Source organism: Cynocephalus volans, chromosome X, assembly GCF_027409185.1.
Source record: "Cynocephalus volans isolate mCynVol1 chromosome X, mCynVol1.pri, whole genome shotgun sequence".
Taxonomy (NCBI): domain Eukaryota; kingdom Metazoa; phylum Chordata; class Mammalia; order Dermoptera; family Cynocephalidae; genus Cynocephalus; species Cynocephalus volans.
The window spans coordinates 137,335,420-137,361,666 of NC_084478.1; the positions used below are offsets into that span (position 1 = coordinate 137,335,420).

The 26,247-nt window shown below is 39.4% G+C and overlaps 1 protein-coding gene across 3 annotated transcripts in view; it reads right to left on the minus strand.

The window, feature by feature from the left end:
* The window catches only part of TENM1 (teneurin transmembrane protein 1), a 559,047-nt gene that overhangs the window by 44,135 nt on the left and 488,665 nt on the right, over window positions 1-26,247 (minus strand). For all 3 annotated transcript variants that reach the window (XM_063082943.1, XM_063082944.1, XM_063082942.1), the window contains one exon: window positions 24,998-25,152. In XM_063082943.1, the coding sequence (XP_062939013.1) occupies window positions 24,998-25,152 (155 nt within the window). The remainder of the gene's footprint in view (window positions 1-24,997; window positions 25,153-26,247) is intronic.

Sequence of the window (26,247 nt, forward strand, 5' to 3'; positions counted from 1 at the left end):
CTGTGCTGAAGAAACCAGTTGTTTCCCCAAAGGTCCTGCCTTTCTATCCCAAACGTCACACTTCTAATCTCCCTCCTTTACTACATTTGGAGCCTTGTGGCTCATTTAAAAAATGACTCTGATTTTGATCTCTAAGGGCTCTTCAGTAGGAACTTCCAGGTAGTGTATGAGTATCTCTTCTGTAGTATGCCAGCCCTGGGGGAGATACAGTGACGGGACTGAATGCTCTCTGCCAGGTGTTCTGCCAGCTCCATGTTAGATTTCCCCGTGCTTCTAAAAGCTGACAACTCCAGATTGTTCACATCACTTTTTTGTCAGTTTTCAAATGGCCTTCTCATTTCTTGGCACTGATACTGTCTGAGCTTCTTCAAATTTATAAAAAAGAAAAAAAGCCATCTGGAGAAAGTTTGGTTTTTTATGTGCTCGGAAAGCATGATGACACCTTTGAGAATGATGGCCCCTATTGATCTTGCTTTTTTTAAAATGGAAATTATTAAAAGATGAAATGCACCAACATTACATGGCCTTGTCAACAGGCAAATTATTTCCTATTATCTCAGATCCTCACTCTTGTGTCTCTCTGCATAATGGCTGGAGAGTTTGAAGAACCTCTCAACCTTTGGTCAAATGCATTGGCATGATGTCTATCTCCATGGCTGCCCAAGCAGAATAACTGACACTTGGGTTGCATTATTCTTTGCAGATGAGTAGCTAGGATCAGTCTAATCAAGAGTTACAATTGGACTGATCTTAAGAATCATTCTACTGCAGACAATATAGATTAACTAGCATCTACCCCAATGTTCCTAAAGCATTTTAGAAATGGAGGAAGCAAAGCAAAGCAAAACAAAACAAAACTGCCAAAGTAGTCCTGGTGTATTTAATCTTCTAATAATTTACACTTTTTACAAGCAAGATCAATCAGGGCCATCACTCTCAAAGGTGTCATTGTGCTTTCCAAGTGCAAAAAGCAAAATTTTCTCTAGATGGCTTTTCTCTCCTTTCTAAAAATTTGAAGAAGCTCAGACAGTATCAGGGTCAAAACAAAATGTTAACTTTGTGATTTCTAAGATTCCTGTGGCAGACACTGCTAGTTCTAGCCTACCCCATTTACTTTGTTCTCCTTGGTAGCAGACCCCCAGTCTTTTATTTGGGTACACTGCTGCCTAGAATAGAAGACATTCCAGCCTTATTTGCAGTTATCTGTAGCCATGTGGTAAAGTTCCAGGCAATAGGATACAAGAGGAATTCTGGAGGGATCCACACTTTCAATTGGATGCTTTAAAAGGCTGCTTAAGGAGAGCCGACTCAACTGAAAGGAGCCTCTTTTTTGCCTTTCCTTCCATTCTGCATTCCAGATGTACTGGTACAAATTTTAGCAGATGTCTTGGACCATGAGATGGCCTTGAAAATGGAAGTTATGTGCTAGAATGGCAGTGCAGAAATACAGGAGCCTGGGTCCCAGATGACATCATGGAGTTGCCTTTTCAGTCCTGAACTATATGTTCAGCCTGGCTGCTATCTTGCTTATGTCATTGTTACATTGGGGTTTTCTGTTATTCTCAGTTGAATCTAACCACAGTGAGGAAAATGCTTTAAATATTAGACTTTGGTCTTGACTGGAGCTAAGGACTACACCATTACACTCAAACTGGTCTAACAAATTTTTAGTTTTACATCTCTGGATAAATCACTTGTATTTGCAAAATTAAATTAAACTAAGCAGAAATAAGTTAATGTCTGAAAGTGACTGACACGTGGCAAAGTCCACTAGGGCAGCCCTTTGTTGAGAAGATGACTAATTGCTTAAACTTAGTGATTAACCTCAAACATTCTTGAATACCCAGGGCTCCATCTTTGGGTACTTCAAGCTGCTCTTCTAGCTCCATGACTCACTCACTCAGATCCACTGCTTCTCCATTATACTGTGAATACTTGTCTGCTTTCCTATGTCCTCTGCCAGGTCTATGAGTCTTCAAGGGCAAGGATGAGGACTCATTCACTTTTTGTATTCTAGTATCTGGTACTACAGTTGGCAAATGTTTGTTGAATGAAAACACTACTGTTTCATTGACTGTAACATTTTCAGTCCATGAAAGCATTTAAAAAATTATAACATGCAAATAGGCTCTAAAAAACCTAATATTTATCAACGTGTTTGAGTCAGAAAATCTAGGTTTTCTGAAATCCACTAAAGTTAGTGGAAGTTGCCATATATTCTCGATTTTAAGAAGTGCATTTTCCACTCCCTCCATACATTTTTTTTTGTATTCTACTGTTTTTTTTAATTTTGATTTTTTTCGTTGTACATGTTTATGGGGTACAGTTTGTTATTTCAATATATGCATATATTGTATAATGATCTAATCAGAATAGTTAGCATATCTATCACATGAACATTTATCATTTCTTTTCGGTAATAACATTAAAGACCCCTTTCTCACTATCTTGATATATACAACACAATATTATTAGCTATTGTCACCTTAGGGCACCAGAACTTACTCTTCCTATCTAACTGTAACTTTGTACCAGTCTACCAACCTTTTTCCAGTCCCTTTCTCCTCCCTTTCCCTGCCTCTGGTAATCACTATTGTACTCTCTATTTCTCTCCTGTTATTTTTCTTAATTGACCCATGATAATTGTATGTATTTATGGAGTACAATATAATCTTTGGGTACATTCATACGGTGTGTAATGAATCATATCAGGGTGCTTAGTATATCCATCACCTTGACCATTTGTCAGTTCTTTGTGTTAGGAACATTCAATATCATCTCCACTAGCTATTCAAAGAGACGCAGTACTTTGTTGCTAACTGTAGTCTCCCTGTATTTCTATAGAACACTAGATCCCATTCTTCTTATCTATTTACTATTTCGTATTCAGTTACCATCCTCTCCCCATACTCCCCTTCTGCTTCCCTGACCAGTCCTAGTAACCACTATTCTATTCTCTACTTCTGTGAGATCAACTTTTTTAGCTCCCACTTATGAGTGAGGACATGTGGTATTTCTCTCTCTGTGCCTGGCTTATTTCACTTAACATAGTTTTCTCCAAGATCATCCATGTTGTTGCAAATAGCAGAATTTCTTATGGCTGAGTACTATTCCATTGTGTGCATATACCATATTTTCTTTATTCAGTCATCCCTTGAAGGACATTTATGTCAGTTCCTACTCTTGGCTATTGTAAATAGAGCTGCGATAAGCAAGGGTCCATATTTTAACTTTTCTGAAGTGAGGATATGTCTTATAATCAAGGTGTATGTTTAATGGAACATTTGTCCCCACCATCCAAAGTTATCAAACTGATGCTACATCTTACAGTCCTTGGTGCCTTAGAATTGAGGAAATATGGTCTTTCCATTTTGATCCGGAGACTTTGGAGATCCCCAAGACTCTTGCAGGAGGTCTGTGAGGTCAAAACAATTTTTCTGATAGTACCATCTGCCTTTTATACTTTCTCATGTGTGTGCAGTGGAGTTTTCCAGAGGCTACCTGAGACTTTGATATCTTTAGTTTAAAAACATTCACAATTTTAATTTCTAATAAGGTAAATATTGATCGTAAAACCCACACAAAGAAAAGTTCTTTAGGGCCCCCAACAATATTTAAGAGTGCAAAGGGGCCCCGAGACCAAATAGCTTGAGAATGGTTATCCTAGAGGAAAGAAACAGTGAAAGAAGCCATTCTATTATATAATGGTTTCATTCAAGCTCATTAAGAAAAAGCATGTATCCCTTTCAAGATGGTGCTTGGGGCTAGAGCCCTGTCCAAAAGCATACTGATGAAGTGGCTGAAAATCTTCACTTCCTCTAGAGACCAAAGGCCTGATGGGTGCTATAAAAGTTTGTTCTTAGAGACTCGCTCATAACAATCAGCACGTACACACTCTCTAGGAGTCTGCTGTGTAATTGCCACTACCTCATCTTAATAACAGGCATAATTACTCTGAGTTTCCGTCGATCCTTTCTTGCATCTCCTCTCTGAAGCCTCAATTTTGGAAATGGCACTTGTGAATACACAGAATGTTTAACCACTTCCAGTTTTCAATTTACAGTCAAAGTCATCTATCAGCAGGAGATGAAGGCCCAGTGTGAAAACTACAGAATATCCTTCAGACTCCACAGCTAATTTGTTTATAAATTTGATTGTTATTGTAAGAAGAACATATTGTACATGATGCTAATCACATGATGCTACTTGCCGATTTACTATTTGTATTTCTGTATCTTGGGTTTTATCATTAGAGCCAAAGAACTTAACTCTTTCAGCACTTCTGGAGGTGGGGAGAACAACACGAAAACTTTACTGTTTTTACTTTTGAGTCTCTATTTCAATTTAATTCTTCATGTATTTATTAAATACCTACTGTATACATGCAGTCCGGTAGGGAATACATGTACAGAAGGAGAGGCAACTAGAGAACAGTTCAAAGTAATATGAAATCAAATTTGAGGCCGGGTGATGAGACCATAAATTCTGAGAGAATTCAGAGTAAGGAGAGGACCACTGTAGGTCTTCATGAAATAAGAGGTGTAACTCTTGTCTTTCTGAGAGCCAAGGCTTTGCTTGCATAAGAGCCATGGAATTATAAAGAAGCCCATGGAATACTCATTCTGCAGTTTCTTTCTGCTGAGAAGTTGCAGAAACTTGTCTGGTGCAGGTTGTTAATATTATAGTATTGGCTCGACTGGATAGACCAAGCTTCCAATTCCCTTTGGCACCTATGCAATTTACAGGCCAGAAGTATGATGGCAAGGCTTTTATGAAATGGTCTGATTTCATTGATCAGCCATTCTGAGATTATGTTTTCATTTCTGTAGCTACTGTTAACCCTTCTTTCTGGTGTAATATTTCAGGAAGAAAGTATTAAAAAATTCACCATGGAGATGTGGGCAGGGCTCTGGATGGGAAGAGAAACATCACAACTCATGATTGCTCTAGTCAAAAGTTCATTTCAAGTTAGGCTAAAATCCTACAGATTGTCTCTCTCATCTTAACTCTCTAATGTTTCCAAATGGTAAGGACACTAATAAGAGCAGATGGCCTAATGAACATTTGGAGGGAAGATTTAACTGGTTGTATTTTCATTAGGCCTCCAATGTGCTTCCGGGTTTTGCCCACCGCTTTCTCATGTGTTATACAAAACTGCACACACTCAGCAGATGGCCCAGCTCAAGCTTCATGCTTCCAGAACTCTGGAGATTGGCCACCTGACCACTTACCATGGGTACAGAACCATTTAAGGAAGCATGCAGGCTACAGACTTGAGCCTGAACAAAAGCAAAAAAATGGCGATGAATATTGAGTACCTGTGTTTCAATAAAAAAGGAGTCAAAATCACCCTCCTAAACACATTGAGCAGCTCCCCCTGAGGTCTACCAATAACAGCTTCTTACGGATTCAGTAATGGTGAAATCCTCTGTGACAAACAGTCCGTTCTAATTAATGTTTCATACAAACTGTAAGCATATCTGAGTGACTCCAGCAGCAACAATGACATGAAAATCTAACACTTCAATGCACAGCATGCTAGTTATTAAGCTATTGTCTCACAGCTCCAAACTCACCCCTTTAAAAATGTTGCTTTGGGATGCTGGGATTGGGATTCTGCAATCTACATTTTTCTTTTTTTCAGCTGGATTTCTGATAGGTCCTGAAAATATGGGAAATAAAGGGATTGATTCCAAGAGGCTAGAGGAGGGAGAAGAAATTTGCTCCTTCCTGTTTGCTTTCTGCTCCTGTCAGCATCACCCCAATGAACAGCCCTTCATCTTGGCAGCAGCTCCTTTCCATATTCCAAGAATCAGTCTCATCATGCCCCCTCCAAAGTACCAGAAGCAGCTGATTGGCATCCTTTCTTCAGAGGACTAGGTCCTACCTCTGTGGAGCAAATCCTCTAATTTTCTAGGATCTGACAATCCCAAACTTTCCCTTTGTTGCCCCAGCCCTAAAGCCACTTCCTGCAGATATTATCTCTCGTGTTTTTTCAACCCTCTAACACCTGTGCAGCCCTTCCCTACATTAAATCCTCTCTGTTAAAGTAACTAATGTGGTTTCTGTTTTTCGGACTGGATCTTGACTAATAGTCATAGCATGAGCCTGTGTACAAAGACAGAGAAAACTAGTAAAGATGAACAAGAACTGGCAAGAACCATTTTGGTTCCAGAAAACTTATTAGTCAACAACTTCTCCTACATATCTATTGGCCTAGGCACTTCCTAAGTATATAGGTACTGAAGATGCCATGACAACTTCACAGTAATCCTTTACAGAGAACACCTGAGGCCAGGGTGAACTGGCCAAGGTTGCCAGATGATGCATGGCAGGGCTGTGTTGCCCACCCTATCCTTTGCACTATATGACCTTGCTCTGGAGGCCATCTCTTCTGCTCCCTCTCTGGTCCTGTTCTAGTCATGCCAGTCTGATGGGCTGCCTAAGCTTATGGGGCCTCCTGGGGGCAGGATGGGCTGGGGTCCTGTTTCCTCCTGTCATGCACCTCTGAGGTCCTGTCCCAACTCGGTTCCAGGGTGGGCTGGGCCTGGACAAGGAAGCTCTTCCCTCTCAGAGGAACACCCTGTGTCAGAGGTCAGTAGTCAATGCCCTCATGAGACACCAGGGGAGGTTGAGGCCCTGACAAAAAAAATGCACATGGCTCAGCTCCCAAGGAGCAGGGTCACCAGACCCAATGAGTAGGACCCTGGAGCCAGTCTGGGTGAGAATCATGGCTTTGCCACCTGCTCGCTGTGTAACATTTAGGTTGTCTCAACCCTCTGAGCCTCAGTTTTGCTCAGGAGGACCTGATGAGGATGTCTGTGAGGTACCCAGAGCAGGTACTCAAGCACGGTGGCTGCCGACAGCAGGCTTCCACCTCCTCAGAAGCCGAGGCCCAGCGCCACCTCCACAGCCCTGTTCTGCTGTGCCAGTCCTGCTGCCCAGCCCAAAGGCACACCTTGGAAGAGGCCTGCTGCTGCAGTTGTGCCCAGGCCAAGAGGCCCCTCCAGCAGCAGCCAGGCCTTCACTGCCGGGGTGGAGACAGTGGTGGGGGGCAAAGCCCTACACCCTGCTGCAAGCCTTTCCCTTTTTCCTAGAAAGATTCACAAGCAGAGCGCGGGAAAGCCCAGGCTCTGGAACAGGGCTCCAGGAAATTGCAGCCTCCTCTACTAGTGGACGAAGACCTCACTGTCCCAAGCACTTTAGTTTTCTCAACAGCCCTGTGAAATTGGCATGAAGACAGTGTCGTGCTTGTTTCCTCCTTCCAGAAGCCAGTTTCTTATGCAGAAAACGTTCTCATGAGGCAGGAGGGGAGCTGCTTGGCTCTGATGCTGGGGAGGAGGTAGACACCCCAAAGGCCTCCCCTCTCCACGTGTCCTCTATCTCGGCCCTGAAGTGCCTGCCCTTCTTTTCCTGTGCCACAGCCAGAGCTGCCCTGTGAATGGAGGCAATGTTTTCCTTGGGGTTTGGGGGTGAGTTGGGGAGAGTGGTCACTCAGGAGCAGTATACACATCTTACACTCACCTTAGGTGACTAGTACAGAGGCCTGAGGCCCAAGGCCAGTTCCTGACATGCCTGTGTTGTCCCTGGTGTAGGCTGTGATTGGCTGACAGTGGTACTTAACTCTGCTGTCTTTATATAAATGTGGTCCCTGGCTGGGCCAGGCGACAGCATGCAAACTATAACGTACCCAACTATCACATTGTATGGCATAAATATATACAATTATCATGGATCAATTAAGAAAAGATAAATTAAAAAAAAAGATAAACACTTCTCAACAGGTGTAGCCTGTTGGTAAATGTTTACATGTCCCCGTGTTCACTTTTCTAAATACACTAACTTTTGCAGGAAAAGATGGTACTCCTGCTGACAGCCATCAGAACTTTCTCTTTGAGTTGTATTTCCTTCTGGTAAAGATGGGTTGGCATAAATTTGTGCACTTTCCCCTCCCACAGTTAATAGAGAGCAGGGCTATGTTTAAAGGTATAGACTGAAATTTAATTATGCCAACTGGTTTACACTGGGACCTAGCCAAGGATGTTGGCCTTAAAACCCCTAGACACTAACCACTGAATTTACCAACCAGGTATTTCTGAGTGTCAGGTTCACCTCAGGTCATGGCGCCTGCAGAGCAAAATGTATGGAAGACTGAGTGGTTCAAAAGTAGTTTGCAAGCTTTGCATCTTGTGACTCTCTCTGAACTTTGAAGATGCTTTTCCTCCGGTGCTTAATAGTTTTAATAAGAGCTAACATGCCATTGTCCTTTGTGTGGAAAGAGGACACTGCTGAGGGAGTTTTATTTATGTGATAAATTATGTTTTCGATATAGCATTGAGCACAGTACTTGACTTTTATCTTAAGGCCCCTGACAACTCTAGCTATTTGCTTGTGTGCAGACATTTCAGCAGAATTTGGATATGCTGGAGTTGAAGATGTTGGCCTGCTGTTCTCTACTTCTTATATAAACAACCCGAGCTGTCACTTTGGAGGGAGCAATGCAAATATCTCTGATAACAGATTATTATATTGTGATTTCGCCATTTGTGTTTTTACCTAAGACATGCAGGCTTGAAAAGTGCAGTTAAAAAAAAAAAAGAGTTTAAATGAATTTGGAGAAGGGAAGTGATATTTAAAGGAACTCTGTGGATGATCTTATGGCTACGTTTCTTCCAGTTTATCATTTTGTTGAACTTGGGTTTTATATAGATTTAAGAAAACTGATAGACATGCTTAGAACCTGAATATCTCGGTAAAAACAGAAGAGTGATTGCACAGATGAAGCAACTCAGAGACCGAACTTGCTTCAAAAAATTCTAGGACACTGCTTTCTTCTTATGATACATCAGCTTCATAACTTCTTTCTTTTTGATTTCTCACTTAGCTGGGAGCCTTTTTGTTTTGTCTTGGGGGAGTCATATTCTTCATACTGACCTAAATAAACTCTGTCTACTTTCTTATCTACTCTAATATTTTTTGTGTGTGTGAAATTGAACCACCTAGAATGGCTGCAAGCCACCCACTGAATGGGCTGCTCTTCTACCTCTTGATTTCAAAGAGATGAAAGATGATCTAAAATCTCAAATCCATAGATGTATGAAACTCATGTTTCATTCTAGCCTTAGCTCCATAGTCAGCATGACATTTCTTGAACGTAGAAAGAAAATGAAGGATTTGGGGCACCATTCAATGACTACAGTGAACATCCATTACATGATCTAGATAGAGCTTTACATCAGCATTAGGCAGATGAAACATTCTGTGAAGGTCACAGCAGGGTAAGACCAGTCTCTAGAGCATATGTTTGCTACATTCCACCAAGCTCACCTGCACATATATGCCTATCTGCAAAAGGTACACCTATGTGAAAAGGACAGAAGAGAAGATTACACAATTTCTATATCAGTTCCAAATTTCTTCTTGGTCCTTTTTATTCCAGTTTTTTAAATTATCAAAATTATCAGTTCAATTCTCTGTTTTGAGGACGGAAAGTCAAATACTACTACTGCTGCTGCTGCTGCTGCTGCTGCTGCTGGTCATAATGATAATAATAATTTATTGAGCACTTATGAGCCAATACTTTGCTAAGTGACTTATGCATATTACCTCACTGAATTCTCACAACCTCCCTATGAGGAAGGTAACATTATCATCCCTATTTACAGATAAAGAATTTTTTCTCAGGGGCATACATCTAGTGAATGGTGGAACCAGGATTCCAACCCAGGCAGTCTGTGTTCCCAACCATTATGCTTTACTGACTTTTAATATTGGAGGTGTGATTTTGTCTCTTGCATCCTCTAATTAAGGATTAGAGAAAGGTTTGGCTCTCCTTTGCAACTCTAGAAGTAGTTTTCCTGCATTTGACAGAGCTAGGAGACTAGATCTGGGCTGCATGAGCAATAAATAATATTATCTAGGAATGCATTTAAATTACAGACTGTCGGCACTTCTGGTCCAGTGCAGTGTGTGTGCTCCCGCAGGGGCATGGAGGGTGCCTGTGTGTGACCAAGTAGGTAGGCCTAACTGCCACTGGACTCCATCCCCAGCCCAGCTAAGTGTACATCGATCAGAGAGGTGCCCCACCAGAGAGGCCCAAGATCCACGGAGACCATGTGTCCAGCAGTGCCAGCACATGACCAAGCAGGTAGGCCTCGCCAGCACTGGACTCCATCCCCAGCCCAGCCAAGTGCACGCTGACCAGAGAGGCACCACACTGGAGAGGCCCGAGATCCACAGAGACCACACAACCCATGGTGCCAATGCACGACCAAGCAGGTAGGCCTCGCTGCCACCGGACTCCATCCCCATCCCGGCTGAGTGTGTGCTGACCGGAGAGGCAACTCCCCAGAGAGGCCCAAGACCTGAGGGGACCAAGCACCCAAGGTGCCAGTGGGTGACCGAGCAGACACTGAGGCAGCCGTGGCAAATTGGCAGCCCCAGCAGCATCCTAGCCAGACAATAGTGTCGAGCCAGTGGACTGTGAAACCCCCTGCCACAATGACTAAACATCAAAGGAAAGATACTAGAAATATGAAAAATCAGGAAAGTATACTACCAAAGGGTAATAACTCTCAAGCTCTAGATCCTATAGAACAAGAAGCCCTTGAAATGTCTGACAAGAAATTTTGAGTGATAATTCTAAGGAAACTGAATGAGATACAAGAAAACTCAGCTAGACAACATGATGAAATGAGGAAAAGTATACAGGACCTGAAAGAAGAAATGTACAGGGAAATCAATGCCCTGAAAAAGAATGTAGCAGAGCTTGCCAAGCTGAAGAATTCATTCAATGAAATAAAAAACACAATAGAGAGTTTAACCAGCAGGCTTGCAGAAGCAGAAGAGAGAACTTCTGACCTTGAAGATGGGCTGTTTGAAATAACACAGGCAGACAAAAAAAAAAAAAAAAAAAAAGGAAAAAGAAAAAAGAATTAAAACATTGAAGAAAATCTAAGAGAGATATCAGACAACCTTAAGTGCTCAAATATCTGAGTCATGTGTATTCCAGAAGGGGAGGAAAAAGGAGATTGCATTGAAAACATATTCAACAAAATAGTGGCAGAAAACTTCCCAGGTATAGAAAAAGACACAAATCTTCAGATTCAGGAAGCTCAAAGACCCCCAACTGTATTCAACCCAAAAAGGTCTTCTCCAAGACATGTTATAGTCAAATTTGCAAAACTTGAAGACAAAGAGAGAATCTTAAAAGCTGCAAGAGAAAAGCATCAAATCACCTATAAGGGAGCCCCAATCAGACTAACATCAGACTTTTCATCACAAACCCTAAAAGCCAGAAAGGAATGGGATGATAGATTCAAAATACTAAAAGACAGAGATTGCCAGCCAAGAATACTCTACCCTGCAAGGCTATCCTTCCAAAATGAAGGGCAAATAGTATATTTCTCAGAGAAACAAAAACTGCGGGAGTTCACTACCACACAACAACCCTTACAAGAAATTCTCAAGGGAGCACTGGGTTTTGGTACCTGAAAAATAACTACCACTGCCATGAAAAGTCGAGAAAAATCAAAACCCACTAGTAAAATTAAAATGCCAACAATGAAGAGAAAAAAAAGTTTATCTACAATCCAAGGAACCAAGAAATACAGAAGACAAACAGTAAATCAGAAAGAAAGGAACAAAAGACACTTAAGACATCCAAACAAAAATCGATAAAATGCTAGGAGTAAATCAACACTTTTCAATAATAACTCTTAATGTAAAAGGATTAAATCCCCCAATCAAAAGACACAGACTGGCTGACCGGATTAAAAAGGAGGACCCAACTATATGCTGCCTTCAAGAGATCCACCTCACCCATAAAGACTCACATAGACTAAGAGTGAAAGGATGGAAAAAGATTTACCATGCAAACAGAAATGAAAAACGAGTTGGAGTAGCTATTCTTATATCTAATAAAATAGACTTTAAAATAAAAACGATAAAAAGGGATAATGAGGACTACTACATAATGGTAAAAGGATTGATCCATCAAGAAAACATAACGATCATAAATATATATGCACCCAATGTCAGAGCAGCCAGATTTATAAAGCAAACTCTATTAGACCTAAGGAAGGAAATAGACACTAATACCATAATAGCAGGGGACCTGAACACCCCACTGTCAATATTGGACAGATCATCTAGGCAAAGAATCAGCAGAGAAACACAAGATCTAAACAACACACTAGACCAATTGGACTTAGCAAATATCTACAGAACATTCCATCCAACGACCTCAGAATATTCATTCTTCTCATTGGCACATGGATCATTCTCAAGGATAGATCATGTTAGGTCACAAATCAAGTCTCAACAAATTCAAAAAAATTGGAATTATCCCATGTATTTTTTCAAACCACAATGGATTAAAATTAGAAATCAATACCAAATGAAATTCTGGAAACTATACAAACACATGGAAATTAAACAGCATTCTACTTAATGACATATGAGTCCAAGAAGAAATCAAACAGGAAATCAAAAAATTTATTGAAACTAATGAAAACAATGATACATCATACCAAAACCTGTGGGATACTGCAAAAGCAGTACTATGGGGGAAATTTATTGCATTAAATGCTTACTTCAGAAGAATGGAAAGAGGGCAAGTGAACAACATAATACTTTACCTTAAAGAACTAGAAAAACAAGAACAATCCAAACCCAAAGTTAGCAGATGGGAAGAAATCATTAAGATCAGAGCAGAACTTAATGAAATTGAAACCCAAAAAGCAGTACAAAAGATCAATGAATCAGAAAGTTGTTTTTTTGAAAAGGTAAATAAAAGTTACAAGCCATTAGCATGGCTAACACAAAAAAGAAGGGAGAAGACCCAAATAACAAAAATTAGAAATGAAAAAGGTGATATTACAACTGATATCTGTGAAATACAAGGAATCATTAGAGACTACTATAAACAACTATACGCCAACAAATTTGAAAATCTGGAGGAAATGGATAAATTTCTGGACACATACAAACTACCCAAACTGAGCCAAGAAGATGTAGAAAATCTGAACAGACCAATAACAATAAAAGAGATTGAAGCTGTTATCAGAACACTTCCAGCAAAGAAAATCCCAGGACCAAATGGATTCACAGCAGAATTCTACCAAACATTCAAAGAGGAATTGACACCAATTCTCTACACGCTATTCGAAAAGATTGAAACAGAGGCACTTCTCCCAAACTCATTCTATGAAGCAAACATCACCCTGATACCAAAACCAGGTAAAGATACAACTAAAAAAGAAAATTACAGGCCAATATCCTTGATGAATATAGATGCAAAAATCCTCAATAAAATACTAGCTAACAGAATACAGCAACACATACGTAAAATTATACACCATGATCAAGTGGGATTCATCCCAGGGATGCAAAGTTGGTTCAACATATGCAAATCAATAAATGTGATACACCATTTGATCATCTCTAGAGATGCTGAAAAAGCATTTGATAAAATTCAACATTCATTCATGACAAAGACCCTCTATAAGTTAGGTATAGATGGAAAGTATCTCAACATAATTAAAGCCATATATGATAAACCTACTGCCAATATCATCCTGAACAGGAACTAGACAAGGATTCCCACTCTCACCACTCCTATTAAACACAGTGTTGGAAATACTAGCCAGAACAATCAGAGAAGAGAAGGAAATAAAGGCATCCAGAGTGGAAAAGATGAAGTCAAACTGTCCCTCTTTGCAGATGACATGATCCTATATATTGAACAGGCTAAAGCCTCTACAAAAAAACTCTTGGAGTTGATAAATGATTTCAGCAAATCTGCAGGATACAAAATCAACATACAAAAATCAGTAGCATTTCTAATCTCCAATAGTGAACATGCAGAAACAGAAATCAAGAAAGCTTTCCCATTTACAATAGTCACCAAAAAAATAAAAAAACTTAGGAATAGAGTTAACCAAGGATGTGAAAAATCTCTATAATGAGAACTATAAACCACTGCTGAGAGAAATTAAAGAGGACACAAGAAGACATATCCCATGCTCTTGGATTGGAAGAATCAACATTTTGATAATGTACATACTACCCCAAAGTGATATACAAATTCAATGTAATCCCCATCAAAATTCCAATGACATTATTCTCAGAAATGGAAAAAACTATCCAGATATTTATATGGAATAACAAAAGACCATGCATAGCCAAAGCAACTCTGAGTAAAAAAAATAAAGCTGGAGGCATAACACTATCTGACTTTAAACTATACTACAAAGCTATAATAACAAAAACAGCATGGTACTGGCATAGTAATAGACACACTGAACAATGGAATAAAATAGAGAATCCAGAAATCAACCCACACACCTATAGCCATCTCATCTTTGACAAAGGCACCAAGCCCATACAGGAGAATGAAACTAGAGCCATACCTCTCACCATATACTAAGATCAACTCAAAATGGATTAAAGAATTAAATATACACCCTGAAACAATAATACTTCTTAAAGAAAACATAGGAGAAACGCTTCAGGAAGTAGGGCTTGACACAGACTTCATGAATACGACCCCAAAAGCATGAGCAACCAAAGGAAAGATAAACAAATGGAATTATATGAAACTAAGAAGCTTCTGCACAGCAAAAGAAACAATTAACAGAGTTAAAAGATAACCAACAGAGTGGGCAAAAATATTTGCAAAATATACATCTGACAAAGGATTAATATCCAGAATATACAAGGAACTGAAACAACTTTAAAACAAAAAAACAAGCAACTCAATTAAAAAATGGGCAAATTAGTTAAATAGGCATTTCTCAAAGGAAGATATACGGATGGCCAACAGACACACGAAAAAATGCTCAACATCACTCAGCATTCGGGAAATGCAAATCAAAACCACACTGAGATACCATCTCACTCCAGTTAGGATGGCTAAATATCCAAAAGACTGTGAATGGTAAATGCTGGTGAGGTTGTGGAGAAAAAGGAACTCTCATACATTGTTGGTGGGACTGCAAAATGGTGCAGCCTCTATGGAAAATGGTATGGAGGTTCCTCAAACAATTGCAGATAGATCTACCATATGACCCAGCTATCCCACTGCTGGGAATATACCCAGAGGAATGGAAATCATCAAGTTAAAGTTATACCTGTTCCCCAATGTTCATCGCAGCACTCTTTACAATAGCTAAGAGTTGGAATCAGCCCAAATATCCATCATCGGATGAGTGGATACAGAAAATGTGGTATATCTACACAATGGAATACTACTCTGCCATAAAAAAGAATGAAATACTGCCATTTGCAATGACATGGATGGACCTAGAGTGAATTATATTAAGTGAAACAAGTCAGGCACAGAAAGAGAAATATCACATGTTCTCACTTATTTGTGGGAGCTAAAAATAAATAATTAAGTACATAAATAAACTGGTGGGGGGAGGGCAAAAGACACAACAATTACAATTCCTTGAAGTTGATATGACAAGCAAACAGAAAGGACATTGTTGGGAGGGAGGGGGGAGAGGGAGGAGGGAGGGAGGTTTCAGTAATGGGCCACAATAATCAACCACATTGTATATTGACAAAATAAAATAAAATTTAAAAAATCTATTATTAATAACATGACATGACATTTTTGTCAATAAAAGCTACTATTTTCATTAAAAAATATAAAAAAATAAATTAGAGACTGATAACCACAGACATTACAAAATCAGAAGTCTACCACCTTGTAGACTTATTTTATTCTTGTGTCCTCCCATCTTAGCAAGTGTACGATGAATCAACAGAAAATATTTCTTGAAGTTGGCAATTAACATCTTACATCATCCCTTATATTTGTAAAAGCACTTCATAATTTTCCAAGTGCTTTCATATTAAAAAAGTAATGCCACTTAATCAACAATTGGGTCATTTATTGAATTAGCCTTCATAAGGAGGAATAATTAACCAGCTCTAAAATTCTAGCATCAGTTTTCCAAGTATAGTGCTGAATCTGAAAGTACAGAAAACCCTCTTTTGGGTCAAGAAGTAGACAAAAATGGTTTACTTTTTAAAAATATTACCATCTGTTAGAGGAGAGTAGAATAAATGATTAAGAAAGAGATTTTTTTCTAAATTATATAAATGGCACTTAAAAGTAGTGTTTATTTAGCATTATTAAGTAATTTTCAGCCATAAACTCTAATGGATCTTTCATTCACAGGTGAGTAATGTGGAGAGCCTCTAGGGACTCCTGAAGAAAAGTTTTTAAAATGAATTTTGGTGCTGCTGTCAAATCAGAGTCTAAACAACTTTGACGGCCATCTCATGCTCTGTGACAGAATAATTTGATTGCTGTGTAGATTGGGGTTTGTGCCACTTTCCTTCCACATGCCCACCTAACTGATGCAGCAAATGAACACGTAAAAGTCAAGGTTACATGTAATGCCATATGGTCTCTCTCTTCAGTTTTGATCAGCAGCAGCAATTAACAGTTGCAAGTGCTTTTCAGAAAAGAAAGTTCTTTTACATGTATTTTCTCATTTAACTATCACGACAATCTTAGGAAGCATTACAAGTTTTTACCCCACTTTTTACTGATGAAACTTAGGCTCAAAGATCTTAAATAACTTGCTGGAGGTAGCACTGCTAATAAATCTGGATTCACACCCAGGATTGTCTATGTTCTTTCTTCTGAAACATGCTTGGTCAAAGGGATATGGGTGAATTAGGCAACTGTCCAAAGAACTTTGGTAAAATATGCCCCCGTACCCTTGAAAAAATGATTAATTGTTCCAGGCTTATAAACATGTCTGATCGGAATTTTGCTCATTTTTATTCAGTAGCCATCACTTTCTAATTTAAAAACTTTCACATTTAAGGCTATTGACATATTGAAGTCTTTGAGAAGAGTGTGGCTGTTAGCAATGCCTTCTTTCTGCCTTGGTTGATGTAGACTGAGCTCTCTCTTTATATTGTAGAGACTAACACTTCCCCCACTCCCATTTCTACATTTATAGTATGAGCCTTTGGATCAGCAGGATGGACTGGTTGTGACTGGTGCTTTGACTGAGTGTATGTGGCTCAAATGAATTGAGCAGAACATTGCTGATTTAGGATGCTTATGTTTGGACTCCTGCAATAACCAGTTGCTGAGCAGTTAGATTGCTGAGCAATTAGTTATTGATGTTGTCCAGGCATGAGAATAGTGAAAGAAGATGGGAAAATCCAATGGAGGTTTCATTAGTATGACTTTTAATGACATGTAATCCATTAGTTGATGGTTACTAGGCAAATAGTTGATTCAGTTGGTTAAACTAACCATGACCCATTAGGATGAAGTAAATGCTTGGCACAAGGGCTACCAAATAACTTTTTTGGGTTCCATTATGCGGCTCTCTGGGTCTCATTAATCTGGATTGATCTTCTCTCCACTTCCTTGTCTTCTCTTATCCTGTTTGTCATCTCTCTTTTTCACCCACCTAGCTGTGTCTGCTGCCCACTGGTATTGCAGGCCACCGAGAGATGTGCTTCCAGATATTTCAAATAACTTGCTTTCATATTCCCTGTCTTGCTGTTAACCTGCAACTCACCCTTTCTTTCTATCACATGATCCTCTGCCTGAATTATTTGGAGTGTGGCCGCAAACCTTTTCTCTGCTTTGACAGTGAGACAGGTTCCACAGTCATTGAAGCATTGAGAGGGTGTGGTGGGAGTGGAGGTGGTGAGATTTTCATCTCTGGTGGCAAGAACTTTAAAAATAAGCTTTCTTTTTTTCCTCTGGGAGATCCCTTTATTCAAGCAAACTTATTATAATTCAGATTTTCTTGATTCCCTACAGAGCTTCACAAAATTCAGAAGTCTGTCCCTGCAGGGAATTTTACTTAAAATGGCCTTCATTTGAAAGATCTAATTCTGTTCTCTTTCACTGTGCACAAGGGAGAGTGATGGAAATGCACAAAGAAAGGCAAGTAACCCCTGAAGAACTTGAGTTTCAATATCATCCATATCACTCAGGATGATGGAGGACATTCTGTAGACATGAAAGGGTCGGCAAGGGAGAGAAGGAGAGACAATAAGAGACATTAGGCAAGAGTTTAAGGAGAAAAGAAGGTGACTTTTTTGTTCTAAAACTACTGTTTCTTTTATTTTTTTCTCCCCAGATTGCTGTAACTTTTCATGCCTAGATGTTATTATATATATATTTTTGAAAACTACAGAAAATGCTGAATCTACTTGTATAAAGTTGAATTGACATGTAGATTTCGAAGAGGAGGCTTTATATTTCCCCTTCTATCCAGTTGTGGTTAGTTTATCTGAAGCTTGCAAAAAATTCTAAGGACAAGAGAAAATGGCTTTTGCGGTTACGTAGAGAGCAGAAGGCAACAGGGAAGGCAGAGGTCTGCTGCTTGGGGCAGGTGGCATAATATTGATGGATGAGAGAGAAGGGAAAGTTTTGTTTTCTCTGTTAAGGAGAATGACCACAAAGAATATTGATTCAAAGTTACTAAACCCCAAGATGGGTGAAGGGATTGTAAAAGAGCACCTACCTTCTTTAACTGAGTTTAAGTTTTCCGGCTAGGAAGAATTACTTCTTAGAGAGAACTTGCAAATGGATTTTCAGAACCATTTTTGTGTGTGTGTGATTATTGAGAAATAATCAAAAGGCCTGGTCTAATTCCCAATTCCATTTTAGTCAGGCACAAGATGGAAGTGAGTTACCAGAGCAGGATGATTCAAAAGCAGCAATGGAAATAAAGAGCTCAATCTCTTCATAATCAACTCATCTCGTGAAGTGAAAGGCCTGGTTTATAGCAGTGCTTCCAAAGGGCAGTTATGCTTCAGAGTTTATACCAAGAGTTCAGTTTCGCATTTCAGTAAATCAAAAAAAGATATTGATTTTGAACAAATGGCTGATTTTATTGTCAAAGCAAATTTCATTTCCTGAGATGATTAGACTTTATTAAACTATTTCCTAAGTGCCACTAAGACACATTCTGTAAATAAACAGAGTGTTCTTCAGCCAAGAGGCATTTGTCACTCAGCTAAATACAATGATATTTGGTCATCTCCAACTGTCATCGAAAATATGGAAGTCGGAAAAATGCACAGTTGGGGTAAAAAAGCTTATGCTTAAATCTTGGTTATATCACTTGATAACTCTGCAGTCACAGCACAATACATAATCCTTCTGACTGCCAGTTTTCTCCTTTGTAGATGGGGATAATAATACCTACCTCTCAAGGGTGGTTGGGTTGTGAAGATCAAATGGAACAGTGTGAATAAGACATTTAGCATGGTCCTGGCACATACTATAAGTGGTAGCAGTTATTCTTAGAATTACTATGGGACATCAAGAACTGCTGAAGATTAAGACAAGTTATTGAGGACTAATTCTTGCTGGGGGTCAAGTTTGCCTTAGGAAAGTGCAGAAGACAAAGGCAAGTAAGAGAAAGAGAACTATTCTTTTACATTACTTCCCAACCTCCATAGGTACTATGCTAGCATGGATGAACCTTTCCTTGTTGAAGGCCTTTTGGTTTTTAAATGGAGGGAAGTTAACAAGGAACTTTAGGAATTTCATTATATTTCTGTAGAGAAATCTTCACAGAGTTGGAATGAACCTGGAGAAAATGGTTGGTCCATCTTCCTGATTCCAGAGGCCCGTATGTCAAGAGTTCATAGATTTTTGTTATCTAATATTTGCTTGGAAAGTTTCAAAAGTTGGGAACTCTACAAAATCTTTTGATAACATATGGTGCTGCCACATAGTCTTAGACACAGTAAGCTATTCTTAGGGCCGATTCAAATTCTCAAGCTGCAGCACAGGCCTCTATTTTTTTTCCTGTCCACTGCTGTCAGCAGAAACCATGTGCTCTCATTTAGACATTTGTCTCTGCCCTCACCCGTCAATATATTTTGATTTACTGAAATATGAAACTGAGAACTGTGTAAGCTCAGCTGGATCACTGTAAGTACTACTATAAACAACTGGGGCTGTGCTCTTGGAGGGTGTTATGAAGCTCCCTACTCAGCTTTCTTCTGTCTAGCTGAAGACGGCCCATGTTCTTAAGTAGTCATGGGAAACATCAGTCACCAATCTGCCACAGTTGTCTAAACATATGGGAAGCTCTGGCCATAATGGCCGAACATGTAGGAAACTGTGCCAGACACATATTTCCTCCTGGTAAACACTCTATCCACTCACCCATCTGATTCCATGCAGTGTTCTCCAGCTTTTGTCCACCTGTGCCGCACCTGGGTGCTGATTTGCTTCAATGCCAAAACCTCCCCTTCCCAGCCAAACATCTCAAAGAGATTATCTATTTTTACTTTCTCCATTTCCCCACCTTGCACTCTACCACTGCAATCTGACTCCCATTAATTAGCATGCTACAAAAGGCACTCATCAGAATCACTAATGCTGTAAAATCAAATGGCTTCTTAAAAAACACCTTATTTTCCCTGACCTCTAAGCAGCATTTGATATCGGCCATTCCTTTCTTCTTGAAAAGCTTGCTTCCCTTGGCTTTTATGACCACACACCTTCTTGGTTTTGCTCCTATTTTTCAGGTCTCTCCCTCTCAGCCTCCTTTGTGGGTTCCCATTCCTCAGCTTTCTCTTGAATATTGGTGCTTCTCAGAGTTTGGTCTTAAGCTTTCTCTCTCTCCCTCTCTCCCTTTTTTTTTTTTTTTCCTGTTATGTACCCTCCCTGGGAGATTGAATCCCCTCCCCTATTTACCATTGCCACGTGAAAACTAATAACCATATATCTAAACTGCATTTCAGACATTGAGCTTTAGACCTATATCCAATTGCTTGCCAGATACCTTTATCTGGATGCCACATAGGTACCTCAAGATCAACATGCCCCAAACAGAGCCCATCATCCAGCCCTCAAACCTGCTTCTCTTCCTCTTGCATTCCATGTCTCAGTAAATGGTACCATCATCTACATAGCTCCTTAATTCTGAAATTGTCAGTCAACAAGTTCATTGATTTTAGCTCCAATATTTCACTAATCTGTCTAGCTTTCTCAATCCATACTGTGATACCTTAGGTTCAGCCATTATCATTGCTTGTTTATGTATCCTGTATAAAGCTGAACAGCTTCATGTCCCATCTCATCACAGAGTTATATCCCACAAAAGTATCAGCCGAACATCCTAGAAAAGCACTGGAAAGCGATCTCTTGAAAAGGTGCTCATCATTTATATACTGATATGTTTTGTCCCTGCTGTTCTTATTTTACTTCAACAGCCTCTTAAATGGCTTCCTGTCTCTAGCACTGTTTTCCTTCACTTGATTCTCCATACTACATTTAGAATGATCTTTTAAAAATGCATTTCCATGCTTAATACTATCTTAAAAATATATTTCTCTGCTTAATGCTATTATTGGCTCCCCATTGTCCACTGAATAAAACCAAAACTCTCATTCCCTCACTGGAATTTAGTATCACCACACTTAATATGTAGTTTGTTCTCTGTTGGCAAACTGTGTCCAATGAGTCTCCCATGGTAGACTGTATGTTCTTTGAACATGCATGGTAAGTGCTCAGCAGGCATAGTTAGCATATATACCTGTACCAAAAGGACACTACGGTGAAAGGAATATGGAGGAGTGATGAGAGATGAAGCTACAGAGCTTAGGTCCTTGCTATGGTTTGAATGTTCCCTCCAAAACTCATGTTGAAACTTAACCCCCAAAGTGGCAGTATTGAGAGGTGGGGACTTTAGTAGGTGATTGAATCATGAGGGCTTTGCCCTTATAAATGGATTAATCCATTCATGGGTTAAAGGATTAGTGGGTTAATGTATTAATGGGTTATCATGGGAGTGGAACTGGTAATTTTATAAGCAGAAGAAGAGAGACCTGAGCTAACACACTGTTGCCCTCTCACCATGAGATGCCCTGCACTGCCTCAAGACTACAGAGAGTCCCCACCAGGAAGAAGGCCCTCACTAGATCAGATGTGCCCCCTTGACCTTGGACTTCTCAGTTTCCAAAACTGTAAGAAATAAATTTCTTTTCTTTATAAATTACCCAGTTTCAGGTATTCTGCTATAAGCCACAGAAAATGAACTAAGACAGTCCTTCACCATTTCACCCCAATTTAGCTCTCTAACTTCATCTCTCATCACCCTTCCATATTCTTTTCACCATAGCGTCCATTTGGTACAGGTATATATGTTAACTGCGCCTGCTGAGAACTTACCATGCATGTTCAAAGAACATACAGCCTACTGTGGGAGACTAGTTAGATACACAGTTTGCCAACAGAGAACAAATTACATATTAAGTGTGGTGATACTGAATTCCAGTAAGGGAATGAGACAACAGTGAGGACTAGAATCATCAGGAAAGGTTCCCATGGAAGAGGTGAGGTGTGAAGAGGGTAGAGACTGGAGTCTGGACCTGCAGAGGTAATTCCAGACTGGAAGAATGGGGCGGTGAAAAGCAGGCCCCTAATAAGGGTGGAGGGTGATAATCTGGCCACTGAGGTAGAGATCAGTGTGGACTCGCTGTTCTGAGCCAGTCTGGGTGGACAAATTGTAGTTATTCTCTAGTGTGCCTCATGCACAGGATAGGCAATGGCAGACAGCACAGAGATAGCTGCCAAATAATTTGAACATGAAGCCTGCCTTCTTTCCCAGTAAATTCTGTTGGCTTCTAGCATTGCCCTCCCCTCATTCCATGCAACTCCTCACTCCCAAAAAACCTACCATATCTCTAAAGTTGAATTTGTATAAGGGAAAGTAAAGGGGGGGGGGCATGCTTTAGGGAAACAGAGGCTGGGAATGAAATGCCATAGGGAAAACGTGATTCTCTCTCCTGGTTACCAGGGCTCCTTTTCAGTGGGCTGCATTGCACACCAACCTGAAAGGGATGAGGTAGATTTTATGGTGGCAATTATGGTTGAAAAGTGTCATGTGAAAAAGAACACTTCTCATGGTGATACAGATCATATGTTTGCTCTATTTAGACAAAGAATTCTCTTTTCAGCATAACTTTTCCATACAGAAACAGATAAGTTGTTTGGAGTCAACTGATTGCAGTACTAAGTGCCCTATTTTAAGTTAAAATATCCCACAAGTGAATCATATACGAGCGTCTTTTCTCTTCCCCCATCCCCCATGTAAATATATTCACACCCTTCCTTATTGCCATAAATAATCCTTCTTTTCCTTGTCTTCTGCAAGATTTTGAATCATGGAAAGTTGGATTGCTCTGGGACTTTATAGCCAGATCCACTCAAATTAAGAATGGTTTGCTCATTTGGTCAGTTTTCTAGACCTTTTAACTCCCCGTTTTATATCTGTAGTTGACTATATGTGACCGTTTCCTGAGTTTCTGGGGTGAGGCAGGGACACAGAGAGAAGAAACCCCAAATAGGCACATTTCTAGTGTGTTATAAAGATGTGTACTCATGGTGGGTGGAGTGGAAGTAGATATTAGAGCAAATGACTAAAGCAAAGTTTCTGTGTGATGTGTTCGTTTTACTTTCCTTGTTATCCTAGATTTCAGGTGGTGTGACAAATGAAGCAACAAAAATATTCTAGCTGTGGGGGATATTGCTGGTTCCTTGCCCAACAGCAATCCTTTATTCCTTGCTAATAGAACCTTGATTTTCGTTCAAGAGTTAGGTAGCAATATGTTCAGGGAAGGTGCTCCAGTTCCAGAGGGTCTGAATCCATTATGGAAATCCCATTTCTCTTTCACCAGTGACTGGTGAGAGCATGGACATGTGACTCAATTATGGCCAGTGTGACACAAGAAAGAAATCTGCTGGCATCTTTGCCCACCTTTGGTCATCTCATTATGTGAAGTAATTAAACACCTTATTTATTTATTTATTTTAGTTTGTTACATTTTATTTTATTTTAATTAGTCAGTATATAATGTAGTTGATTTTCATGTTCCTTTACCAATTCCTCTTTCCCCTCTCCCCCTCCCCCACATCAACATCATATCTGTTCACTTGTTTTAATAAGATCAAGGAATTGTTGTGATTGTTGTGAGAAAATTTTATTAAGTGAAATAAGCCAGGCACAGAAAGAGAAATATTGCATATTCTCACTTATTTGTGGGAGCTAATAAAAATAAATAAGTAAATAAGTAAATATACTAACGAACGGAGTGGGGGAAGAAGACACAATAAACCTTATTTTTTAAACTGTGCTTAAACACGTATTTTATTACTTGCAGCCAAAACCATCCTGATATGATAAGCAATTCAAAAACTTTCAACATCTACCTTGAAAAGATTAATAATCTATTTCATCAGAGTCATAGATTTAAGGAGTGTTAGAAATTGAAAGTCCCTTTGAAGACTGTCTAGTCTATTTCCTTTATTTTACATACCAACTTCTTGTGCCCACAGACTAAGAAAAACATTCATAGAGTGCTGTGCTGCGCTGTGCTGTATGCTCTATAATCTCTCCACATGTCAAATACATTTTTTAGAATTGTGGTAAAATCAGAATTTTGGACCCAATGAGAGCTACACTGAATTTTCTCTTTTATTCTCACTGGCTAAAAGCTTTCCTAAATAAATGTAAAATAGATCTCAGAGGAAATGTTGCTTTTATTTCAGAAAACTTTCAAACACCCTAGAAATGGCTATTTATATAGATAGGCATGAATGACAAATCATGCTCATATATTCATCAAACAAGATTTCTGAATACCAGATTGGAGTTATTGTTTTGCTTTAAAATAATAAAATTACAGACCTTGAAAAATATTCAATGAATGAGATTGGGCTTACCCTCTAATTGATTCAAATTTGGGAGAATTTAATTGTTATGCCAACATTCCACCTAGCGTCACTCCCATTCTAGTTTACCATTTTCTCCCAACTAAGTTTTTCTGAGGAGGAAAAAGTAACTTACACAGAGAGAAACTTCCGTTATCTGGTGTTATAGTAGGTACAACAGGCTTCCTTTCTACCTAATTTCTGTATGAGAAAATTGTTTTCCATTTCCATGATGCCAAATGGCGATAACACTTGAAAACCAGTGGTGCCTACCTGAGTGATGTCCATTCCTGAGTCACAGCTCAGTGGCTGTGTGGAAGTCAGACCGTTTGAGCCGATTATAGTTGTGATCACAGCATTCTCATCAATTCTGCGAATCATAGTCCCATCCACAAAGTAAATGAATCCATGCTTATCAACTGTGATGCCTGTTGGGAAAGAGCAAATGAGTATTAGTAGTCTAGTGGGCCACATTTGCACTACGATCAGTACTTTGAAAGAAGCCATAGAAATGGAAAAGCATTGTAAAGACATATGGATTCAATTTTGCTGGGCATAGACAGGATAGTAATAGGAGAGGTTTGTTGGGGCACACATTCCCTTCTTCATGTATTGAGAAGAAATGACAAAAAGTAACATGTGGAGATAAAGCCAGGTCTAATAATTTTGTTTTGTTCAGTTTTACATTTCCACCCTCTTGATATTTGCTTACCCCCACAAACAGGAAAAAAATTCTCTTTTAGATAAATGGTTTGAAAAGACAGGGGAGGCTGTGTGTGTTAGACTTCTTTCACGGTGCAAATGCACAGGCCACTGCTTATTTTCAGGGCTGCATTAGGAAATAACTGACTTGGAAAGCATTACACTTATTTCATCAATTTACATTCAGTTAACAAGGAGTTTGTAATAATTCCGATAAACTGGGCTAAGTTTTTTTCCCTGTATTATCTATTAAAAGGGGAGAGTTGGAAAGCAAAATTATGGCATTACAAAAGGAATGACTAAGCTTCTAGGAAAAATAAAAGCCAATAAAATTTTCACAGTAGTTTTAACACACTGTGTTAATTACAGTCTGGTTTCTTGGAAAGTATATCATAATAGCAGCTAGAAGGCTTGGGTTCTAATACTGAATACCCCACTGAACAACTGATGTGTGACTCTGATTGTGTCATTTGTCTCCAAATTTCAGCCTCCTCTTTGGTAAAATAGGGAAAAGATGATTTGCCTTACCTATCTAAGGTGACCAACCATTCTTGGTTGCGTAGGACTGAGTCAGGACTCAGTTTTAAAACCAAGGAAGTCCTTGACAAACTGGGAAGAGCTGGTAACTCTACGCCTAGGTTGTTATATCATATGAAATAATACATGTAAAAAGCATCAGACACACATGAAGAACTTATGGCTCAACTCCTGCTTCCCTTGGTGCTGCTTTTGACAGTGCTCTTGAAAATAACCCCATGGCATTACTTTCAAACTAGTCTACAATTTAGTCTTTTCCTTAGTGAAACTCATTGAGTGTATGT